The sequence below is a fragment of the Protobothrops mucrosquamatus genome, unplaced genomic scaffold (genome assembly GCF_001527695.2).
Source record: "Protobothrops mucrosquamatus isolate PMUCROS unplaced genomic scaffold, P.Mucros_1.0 scaffold1432, whole genome shotgun sequence".
NCBI classification, from domain to species: domain Eukaryota; kingdom Metazoa; phylum Chordata; class Lepidosauria; order Squamata; family Viperidae; genus Protobothrops; species Protobothrops mucrosquamatus.
The window spans coordinates 98,407-109,907 of NW_015387616.1; the positions used below are offsets into that span (position 1 = coordinate 98,407).

At 38.4% G+C, this 11,501-nt stretch overlaps 1 protein-coding gene across 1 annotated transcript in view; it reads right to left on the reverse strand.

Moving 5' to 3' along the window:
- TULP1 (TUB like protein 1) overlaps positions 1-11,501 on the reverse strand; it is a 36,650-nt gene that overhangs the window by 20,037 nt on the left and 5,112 nt on the right. The window contains exons 4-7 of the mRNA XM_015821942.1: positions 6,841-6,922; positions 6,387-6,521; positions 4,387-4,539; positions 3,318-3,464 (exon numbers count right to left, since the gene is read on the reverse strand). Of these exons, the coding sequence (XP_015677428.1) occupies positions 3,318-3,464; positions 4,387-4,539; positions 6,387-6,521; positions 6,841-6,922 (517 nt within the window). The remainder of the gene's footprint in view (positions 1-3,317; positions 3,465-4,386; positions 4,540-6,386; positions 6,522-6,840; positions 6,923-11,501) is intronic.

An 11,501-nucleotide genomic window follows, 5' to 3' on the forward strand; every position in this document is an offset into this window, starting at 1 on the left:
CTCTACATACATATTATATAATATTGTTTCTTTTCCTCTTTCTCATTTTAAACTATCATTCTGCTATAGGCATTTTCTTCATCCACAGTTCTTTTCACTTTACAATTCCACCAAGTATCATTTTTCATATTACCCATCATGTAACTCCACACACTTCTATGGCACAGTGTAGTATAATTATTTTCATTCTGTGCCAAGCTGCTTTCACAACCTCTTATATTCACTTTTATCCACAACTTCTTATATCCACTTTCCATTGATTCTGTTGGGATCCTGTAGTGCATTGGCTAATTTCTTAAAAATCACCATTCAAGTTTTTTCTTCTGGTCGTTTAACTCTTATTCTAGCTTATTTTGCTTCTTTTTTCCTTTCCTGTTTACTTCACAAATTCATCTCCTGATGCTACCAAGAAATTGTCTGTCTCACATCCAGGTTTCTCATCACTCTTAAATCCTTAATTATCTTTGTCTTTCATCATAAGCAATCAAATAAATCACATTTTAATATTTATGTTCTTTCCTCTTCCACAGATAAACATATTTCATTCTTGGGTCTTCGAATTATCCAGTCACTGTATCCATACTCAACTCATTCATGTCATATACCAGAAAATATCTTCCCGTTTCCCCCCACCCCAATAGTATTCATTAAGAATGTGGCATAATTGCTAAAAAAAACCCCTCTTTTGGTTCTTCATTATCATCATTCACTGGAAGGTAACATGCAAGTATTTTCAATCTATGGATTCTTATTTTCATGCAAATTCACAACAACCTAAGTACTTTCTGACATACCTTTTAAGCCTTTCATTCATAATTAAACATACCTTCATTTTCCTACGGGTGTTAGTTAATTTATTCCTTTCCACAAAATCAAACTATTTTCATTCCATCCTGTTATTCCTTACCTTTCTCTTAGTTTTACATATATTCCTCAAATTATGAGTGTAACTGAGCCTGAAATTATAGTCATAAGTCTTTATGGTCGAAAGGTGATGCCAGATTTTTCAGTATTTCTTGTGGTGGTCTTTAAATTAATGCCACAGCTAAGTGAATGGTGGAGTCATTAAGGGAATGCTATGGCCATTAAGCAAATCCATTTTAACCAAGGGATGTTTTTTGTCAGAAACTGGAAGTAAAGGCTAGAAATTGGCAAAAAAGAAAAAAAATTGTGGTCATGTCACCTCAAGTTACTGCAAATGACTGTAAAGGTGAGCTGGTTGCCAAGCTCTGAAAATCTACCAGATGACCAGGGGGTGTGTGCAGCCGTCGTAACTTCAAAATCGGGTCATAAGTAGCTTTGGGGGCACTTGTTATAACTTCGGTTGCTCAGCAACCAGTCATAAGTTGAGAATAACCTGTACAGATACGTAACTGCTTTTGTTTGTTTGTTTGTTTCCATTTGTTAAGTCATACTCTTTATCATGTATTCCTCTTTCATTTCAAGTTGCAATCTTCCATTTGTTCATCCTCCTCACTCAAATAACAAAGTAGTTTTCCAGACAGAAAATGGTCTATCACCGGTATTTTGCATCAAATATCTGAACAATATCACTATATAATCAAATATAATTACAGTCATTAGTATGTATCAGGAAGAACAATAAACATTAAACAATATTTAATTGAAGTCCTCTTCTATTATTCTATGACATAAGTGGTGCTGAGGACTATGACTCATGTTCTTGTCATCTTTCAGAAGACTGCAATTTGCTTCACGTGGAATAACTCAGAAAGTGCAGCTGGTAGAGTGTGTCTATCTGTCTGCTTGCTGAGCTGAGTTCATCCTGCAAGTCAGTAGCTTTCTGGACCAGTATAGATGGGGCACTCATTTCATTTAATCAAGCAGAATAGAGCTGGAAGGGACCTTGGAGGTATTCTAGTCCAGCCCCCTGCTCAAGCAGGAGATCCTATACAATTTGAGGCAAGTAGCTGTCCAGTCTCTTCTTAAAAATCTCCAGTGATGAAACACCCATAACTTTTGAAGGCAAGCTGTTCCAGTGGTTAATTGTTCTCACAGTTAGGAAGTTTCTCCTTAATTCCAGGTTGCTTCTCTCCTTCATTAGTTTCCATCCATTGTTTCTTTTCTTGCCTTCTGGTGCCTTGGAAAATAAGTTGACCCCTCTTCTTTGTGACAGCCCCTCATGATACTGCTATCATGTCACCCCAGTCCTTCTTTTCTCTAGACTAGCCAGTTCTTGCATTCCAGATCTTCATTCATCATTCATTCCAGACTTTCTTCTCCAAGTACAATCTGCTCATCTTGCACAGCCTAACATGGAGAGAATGTATTAGGTGCCCACCTTGAAGGAAATTGGAGGATTGGGACTTAGAGAACTCTGTTACTGTTTCAAAAGTAGTCGCCTTCTTTTGGAGCATGAATTCAAGAAACATGTTTCCTCTCCAAGGGCATCCAAGCAGAAAGGTCTTTGTAAGTTTAGGGATAGATTTTTATGAACAGTATTAGTCATTGTATTTATTAATCTCCTTTAATTTCATTTTCACATGCTGTAATTTTCTGTACCATAAGCCAAATGGAGCCAGGAGGGGTAGATTTCATAAGATACAAATATAGCAATAGCAACAGCATTTAGGCTTATATACCACACCATAGCACTTTACAGCACTCTCTGGGCAATAATGTAAACATTATTTGCATGTTGCCCCCAACAATCTGGGCCCTCATTTTACCGACCTCGGAACGATGGAAGGCTTGAGCCCCATCAGGATCAAACTCCAGGCTGTGGGCAGAGTTTGCCTGCAATACTGCATTCTAACCACTGCGCCACCAGGGCTCCTAATATGGCTAAATAAATAAACATTTAGATGAAGTGAGAGAAGAAGCTACACTTTTAGCTACAGAGGAGGAAAGTGATTGCTCGCTTTACATCTTCTCAGTGTTTGCTGTTATGAATCTCTTCCCATGTTGTGTGGAACCTTAGGCCTATTTGCGGCATTAGATTTGTGGAGGTCCTCCCAAGTCATAAAAAAATTCCACTCTTTTTGTCTAACTAAACTTGCAACAGTAGTAGCTTAAAAAGTGAATTCCACAATAGTTAAAAAATAATTTAACCAGTTTTAAAAACATGCCCATTGAAAAGTCCACACATCCAAAATACTAGAAAACAGAAACAAGCTTTTCATTCTAGCTATATCTATATTTATACAATAGATAGCAGCTTATGGGTATGATTTCCCAAAGGATTTTGGGGAATAGTTTTCGTCTACACTTGAGAACTATAGAAGTCTCATGGAGATGAAACCATATCTAAGCCAACTTGTCTATGGCCCATAAATGACCCTGAAATTGAGACTCACCTTTACTTTTGGTCCTCCTCCCCTTAGTTTTGTCCAATGAAGTACCCTTGAGAAGCTTTCTTTTGGGCATTTTTGGTGCCTCTTCCCTTTCAGACTCCTCCTCTTCCTGCCACTCTTCCTCCTCCTCCTCTTCATCGTCAGAATCCTCTAAAAGTTTGAATAAGTAGAGGTCAATAGATAGAAAATAAAAAGGCAAAGGCTTCTAAGCAATTAAAAGGGGGAAAAACAGAAGAAAAGTATTGCATACAGATAGATTCTGTTAGTAGTGGAGCTAACAATATTCCTGTTCTGTTTGGCAGTAGCTATTGTTATAGTGGTGAAGAATTTGTTCACAGATTACTGCAATTTCACAATTATATTTATCTAATTTGTTGCCTCTAGACGAGATGGGCAGCACATAAATCAATCAATCAAACAAACAAATAAATAAATAAATAAATTTTGCATGATACTTTCACTCCATGTGTGCTACTGGATAGATTAGGGACAGAGATGTCCATTAGGTGTGCTCAAAAAACAGGATGGTGACCACAATCTTGTGATCAATGCTCAGCCTGATTATTTTTTTTTTAATGTTCTTTACCTGGAACACATTTTATATGTGATTACATTGTTCTGGCTGCCATTTTGATTTTATTTTACCATACCACACAGGTGCCCATGATTGGGGAAATGCTATACTTTCAGGATTTGTCAGTTTCATCAGGTTGGTGATTAAATTAATATTTTTAAATTTTCAAAAATTCAAGCATGATAAAAGCAGTTTCCACATTTGTGATGAGTTTTTTTCCCCCAAAGGACAAATCTACAGGCAGAAAAAAAAGCCTGTATATCAATGTTTTTCAAGCTTGCCTGTGCAACAGTGTTTTTCAGACTTGACATGGGCTTCAATTCCCAGAGTGATGTCCGCTCCCACTGGTGCCCCATTCTCCATGCTCCATCTCCCTGCTGGTTGTAGAATTTTGGGAGTTGAAGTCCATACATCTTAAACTTGCCGAGGTTAAGAAACACTGTTCTACAGAAATGTCCTTACTTGTAACATAGGAGGCAGGAGCTGGTGGTACCTTACCGTATTTCTTTTTTGGTGTCTTGCTCACGCTGGAATGAGAAGAAGGGGTTTCCTTCTCTTTTCTGGGCTCCTTAATTAATCTGGCATACGTGATTTTCTCATCCTGTTCTCGTGGCTTCTCCTTTTTAGTTTTTTTTATGTTTCTGACAACAGCTTAGGAAGAGATACTAGAGTCAAGACAGGTATTTGAGAAATGAAGGATGGGGTATAGTGCAGGTATAATATAGACAATGGGATGGCTTTTGAAAAGCAGCAAATACCTTGACTTTTGGGATCAGATTGGGTTGTCCTATGTTTCTCTTGAACTGCGTTGATTATTGAGACAAAAAGATGGCGATATCCCCATTGCTACAGGATACTTTGGATATGCCCTGGCTAATGTGTGTCTGAATGAATTTGATTACAATATGGCATCTGTAGTATTAGGAGCTGATCACATGATGGGAAAACAACATTTTCTAACAGGTTCAGTAGAGATTCTCATAAAATTAGGGGATCCAAAGTACCACACTAGCCATGGAAGGCCATTTCAGTCAAGATTTACTCATTGAAAATATCTTTCTGTAAGTACTCCTCCCTCTTTTGGGCAGCAACTACCTTTGGTCTTAGCATTTTAGCAGTAAAACTAGAAACATCTCTTCTGGAGACATGTAAAATCATGGATGGGGGGGTAGTTTACTCTTACTCTTACTCTTTAAATGGCCTCTTCCTCACTCTACAGGGATTCAAATAGAACCCAATTCTGACATGTGGATTTTCTTTTCTGCTATTGTCCCATCTTGTTTTCTTTTAGATGAGACAGTGGCAAACAGTTGGTTGAAAGTCCCATCTTTTTCACCTACAAAATTTAAACAATCTTTCCCCCAAATACTGAGCTTCTTTAAGTATTAAATTGATTTGACTTCTCTTCAGTGTTCCATTTTATATTATGACATAATAAGAATGAAAGAATTTAAACAACCAACAAGTGTATATTTGTAAAGTCGCTATCATGTCTATACCACGGATAGTATGATTGCACAAAACTGTATCAAAGCTCTTGTTCTGACTATTTTTGCTTTTTTCCCCTTTATGTACTAAACTTATATGCAGATCTTTTTTTCCAGCAGATACAATCAGGTGTTTATTGCTCTTCACAACAAACATATTTGTTAGCTCATTAAATGAAATACTTTATAGAGAATCAACATGGTATAGTGGCTATAGCTTTGGACTAGAACCTAAGAGACAAAGGTTCAAGTCCACCCTCAGCCACAGAACAGTCATTATGGTGAGGAAGGAATATGATGCATATTTACCTTGAGGTAGCATATAAATCTAGCATGTGTAGGAAATAAATATTAATTAGTAAACTTAAAACATTAAAATATCAGCAATCCTACTTTCATCTGCCAAGTGCTTTGATAGAAGGAGATATATTTGTCTATGTACTAAAATTTCATATTTTTTTTAGAAACCCAGGAGAAAGAGAAAGATGGCGGTTATACCCCTGAGTGTGGTTTAGCCATCTTTTCAAGGGGACACGGTGTCTCATGCGGTTAGGACACTGAGTCTGAAGATCATTGAGAAGTCAACAGCTCAGTAGTTCAAAACCCAAAAGTGCGAGCCATGTGACACAATGAGATCCCATCAATTTGACCCAGTTCCTGCCAACTTAGTAGTTCAAAAGCACGCAAATGCAAGTAGATAAATAGGTACCACTTTGGTGGGAAAATAATATGGGCATGAAAGAGGCTCCCTCGGGTGAGCCTTGGGCAATGGTGATGTCACCGGCTAATCCTTTCAACTCGGAAGCCCCTTGGTAGGTGCTTCTGACACAAATGTAATTGTAGCAGTTCCCATCACCCTTCCCCACATGCTTCTTGCCAGTGTGATGACCTGAAAGGTCAGTGATTCTATGGCCGTCTGCTATCAAAAAGAAGATAACAGCATTGAGCTCCTCTTCCTGGACCAATATCTATAGTTCTGGTATGACAATAAACTTTTGCTCCTCCCCTTACTATTAGCTGAAGTGTTATTGGCTTCTTCTGCAGAGCTTGATTTTTCCAGCTTTTTCACTCTGGATTTTTTAGGCTTTGCCTCCAGTGTAGTGTCTTTCAATTTCTTTCTCAGCTTCTGCTCCAGCAGATGGGCAGCTGCAGGTAGAAACAGGTTGCAAAAAGTGATGGAAATGCAGTATCTTAATGATAAAATGGTCTCTACATTGAATTATGTAATTTTACAACATGATAACTATGCTACATAAAGAATACCATCAGTGCCCTCCTACAAAACAAGTATTTCTTTTTAATAAACTTCTGCCCCCAATTGTGTAGTATTGACCACAGGAAAGACGTTCTGATGGGAGCTATGGGCATTTATTGGAAATCTCTACCGGATATTTTTTTAAAATTGCTTAATAAAACTCAAAGAGAAGATACAGCCTTTTACAGTATTACCATATGTGGGATGGACCTCTGTAATTTGCTATGGATCTCGAAAGTTCTACTTCTGGAATCTCTGCATCAAAGCATCTGATAGAGAGTATAGAGGAATACTAAGAAATAGTATTCAAAGTAAAGGTTCAAAACACCAGAGTCTGGGGTAGTGTGGGGACAAAGGACCACATAGAGAGCGGCAGGGGATAAGGGCAGCAAACTGATCATTGACACCAGAGCTGACCTTGATACATTAGGATCCACAAAAACAGTTCCTTCCTTCCTTCCTTCCTTCCTTCCTTCCTTCCTTCCTTCCTTCCTTCCTTCCTTCCTTCCTTCCTTCCTTCCTTCCTTCCTTCCTTCCTTCTTTCCTTCCTTCCACCAGAAATTAAAAATCTGAAAAGATGCTATAAATCTTGCCCTGTAGTGACAGTTTTTCTCCTGTTACCTATGTGTTTCCAACTTTTCTGCCTTTGGTGTATTGATCTAGTCTTTACTGTTAAAAAATACATGAATATATTTATGTTGGTCACAAAAAGCAAAATGAATGTTAAATTTATCCTGAGAACAGAATTTATAAATGGCTGGCTTACAGTATTTGAACTGTAGTTTTGGACCTATGCTTATGAGAACATGTACAGTGGTAAGTGCTGGATGCTTCTGTGTTTGTTAATGTGTGCCCATTTGTGTCACACAAATGCAACTCATACGGGTTGCCTGAAAAAAGGAGGGAGATGTGGGGGATGGTTCTGCATCAAAACCTAAGAACAAACCAGTCTCTTATGATTGCACAGTGTGAAAAGATACTATAACTCAGGCCTACTTACAAGTGAAAAATACCAGGAGAAAAAGTAAATGAGTAATTTCAGAGAGGTTTGCAGTCATGGGCATATTACAAAATAAACAAAGCAGCCAGTACATAAAACCAATCTACGGTTGCCAACCCCACAAGTTAAAAGTTCAGGGTTGATGCCTCTAAAATTATGAGTTGGTGAAAAAGATTTTTTAAAATATAGTTACTAGTTTTTCAAAACATATGAAGTAAGCCATAATCACATTATCATGATTTTCTTGCTAACCAACAGGGTTAGAAATTTAAAGAAGAAAAAAAAAGAGGAAGGAGAGGGGAATGGGAAGCAAAAGTAAATAAAAATAAGAAGGAAGATAATTAAAGCAATGATAATAATAATTACTTTCAACTCAAGTTAAAGTTTTTAAAATTTAAATGATCAAATAAGCTGTTATGACCCCAAATGATATTGGGCTTCATTCATCTCCAATTAAGATAAAAGAAAACGTGATGAAAGTGGGGCTGTGACTATCTGTGGCCATTAAATCAGTTAAGGTTTTGGGGTATCTCTTTGCTGCCATCTAGCGGTCATCCAGATTTTCAGTAGCCGAACTACACCTTGTGAAACCATCCTGTTATGAACAGTGATGAACAGGACAGAGGCAACTCCACCCATCTTGCATGAGCCTTCAATTATATTGTGCTGCACAATGATTAGTCCTACTTTGATGGCTAATGAAACCTATGGAGAAACTAAACTTATTCAGTTTCATAGTAAGTCATAATAAGTAACATAATAAGTTATAAATTTGGTCTCATTGTATCAGCTGGAATTTTACCATAGTCTAATGAATATGTATCATTCTTTATATATTACATGTATGTAACGATATGGTACTGTATATAGGAATTTGCCAGGTATTTTTTTTTGGGAAAATCTTAAGATTACATAAATATAAGTAGTCTAGATGCCTGCTCTATATCCCCATTACTTCTGCTAAAAACTGCTACTTATTAGGTAGATTTGTCTCACATTTAAACTGCAGTACATTAAAATGGATTTGATTGAGTGTGTTATGGCAGGGTTCCCCAACCCCCGGTTTGTGGACCAGCACCAGTCCGCAGCATACCAGCAAGTGGGCCGCACAAACAAGCAAAGCTCCATCCTCGGGATACAGGTAGTATTCAAAACTACACCCCTTCTGGTCCACGGAAAAACCTTTCTCCATGGTACCGGTCCCTGCTGCCCAAAAGGTTGGGGACCTCTGTGTTATGGGATCTCAGCCATTGTCTTAATATGGTGTGTGAAACAAAATATATTATGATATATGAAACTCATGATATGGTTTCTTTTGTTGGTTGGTTTGGGCATAACTTGTTGTGTGAACTCAACAATTACGTTTGATAACCTGATTTCCATAAAGTTGTATAATGGAAAGGTAGTGTTGTGTAAACTCAGTATGTATCCTAGAAGTGAAATCCACCCAGCACATATGTGAATCAGTGTCTATTTCAAATAGGAAGCTCAGCGTCTCAACCCAATTATTGGAAGCCAGGGCAAAACTGGCTGAAGATACTGCACTTGTGAACTATCTCTACTACCTTAGTACACTGAAATAAAGATCTGAAATGTGGCCCAGAAAAGTAGGAATGACTTGTCCCAGATAGGGCAAAAATAGTTCATCAATTATTTGATGGACAACTTTTATTAAGGATCGCTAAATAGCACCAACAAGGACTGAGAAATCTTTGACATGTAGCGCTTAGACATATATGGCTTCATAGTGCATAGTGTAAGTAGAATAATGCCTTTTTTTATTGTCAACCTTTACTCAGGGAATTTCACATTTGATAAACAGTAATAAGGTTTGTAACATTTTTCTAGGCAATGTTTATTACAACTGCAAGAAATCTGACTATTTTTAGACTGTAGTTCTATGCATCTTCTATGACAGTGGTGGCGAACCTATGGCACGGGTGCCAGAGGAGGCACTTGGAGCCCTCTCTGTGGGCACACATGCCGTTGCCCCAGCCTTGCCTCCCCCCCGTGACCCCCGTGACCCCCTCCTCTCCAGCAGCCCCCCTGAAGGAGAGTCACCCTCGAGCGTGGCCCACATGGACCAGCGCAGCCAAGGACATGGCAGCCAGGCAGCGTAGACAAGACTCTGCCCTCACATCCTGCAGTTAATGCTGCAGGGCGCGGGCAGAGGGTGTGGCTGCCATAGCGCTGCTGGGCTGCCTGGGCGATCTGCAGTGGGCCCTGGAGGCGGTGAGTGGTCCTGTGGGCAGGCGGGGCAGGGGATGGGGGGCAGAGCAGGGGCGGGCCAGGGGGGGTGGAGCGGGGCGGGGCCAGTTTTTGGGCACTCAGTCTCTAAAAGGTTCGCCATCACTGTTCTATGAGATCTGCCTTTGCGTAAACATGTTTAGAATTGCACTGAAAACCCTCCACCATGTTTTCTAAGGATGTATGTCCAATTCCTGTATTTGGAATCAATATCTGATGTTCTGCGTTTGATATCTGACAGTATTTGACAGTCAGTCCGTATGGAATCCAAGAAATATAATGTTTATGTTTTTTTCTTGCATCAATAACTTTAAAAGCACATAGGCATATGAGAAGAAGCTGCAGCAATTCAGAAACATCTGGAGTATCCTTCATTAGAATGACATTAATATCTAAAGAGTGCTAATATGAAAAATGGTAGAAAATCTTAACTTCTTGCTACCATTTTCAACACCATCAAGCTTGCTTGAATTTAACTGGCAGCATTTATACAAGTTAATCTCATTGTTAGAGTTACTGATTTAAAAACAAATAAAGACAATAAAGCCTAGAAAATTCCACTCCATAACCAAAGTTTCTTCCTTACGAGCATGCCAAGAAGTTTGAATATTTGAATAAGATAGAAATGATCCTTAAAAGAACTTACCAGTCAGAGTACCAATTGATAGCAAAGAAAGAAAGAAACAAGAAGTTGTTTATTAAATTGGTCAAGTAAGGATATCTCTAACAGGGAGACAGAACATTGCAACTCGGCCTAGATGTTAGAGAAAACACTATGGCTTCATTTGCTTACGGTATGTCATGGCAAGACCAGATGTTATTTCTCTCCAATTGCAGTGATATTCTTTTCAACAAGCCAGTACAAATTTGGGAATATTCCCCAGCTTTTTGTTGCTTTGTAGCTACACTATTGGAACTGTCAGGTATAAGAAGACTTAAGCAGTGAAAGTTATTGATTCCTATTTATTTATTTATTTATTTATTTATTTATGAAATAGCGATGCCCATTTGTTAAAAAAAAAACAAACTCCTATGAGGAAGCAGAATGTTTTAAATATGACTGCAGAGTCTGTATGAAAGCCAGATTATACTGGGATGTGAGACACAACTCCTGAAACATTATTTCTTCTTGAAAGTGGCTATGGAAGGACTCCAGATACAACAACAACAACCCATTCCTTAGGTCTCTAGTGGGAAAAGAGTGTGCATTTCTTTATGGGACAAGGTTAAGGCAGTTATGTCATCTTTGCCTTTAAATGATGGGGCTAATCAACTTGAGCAGGTATTTGCAAACTATAGAAAAGCAAGACTTTTTGACAGGTTTACAAAGTCCTTGATAAATAAGAAAACCTGCAGGCAACGTTGCATTATATAGTTACATACCTAATTTGTGTGTCCCCCAAGCCATGGTGTGTTCCAACATATAGGTTCTTTTCAAATACAAGGAAGCAGAAAGTATCAACATGCTCACCCACTATTAGATGACATAATAAAGGGGTGGAGGTAGAAGACACCACTTTCCACCCATGTATCTTCCTTTGTTACACAATGGCAATGGCATAAGGCTGCAGCACATATGATCAGATATGAATACTCTCTCTCTCTCTCTCTCTCTCTCTCTCTC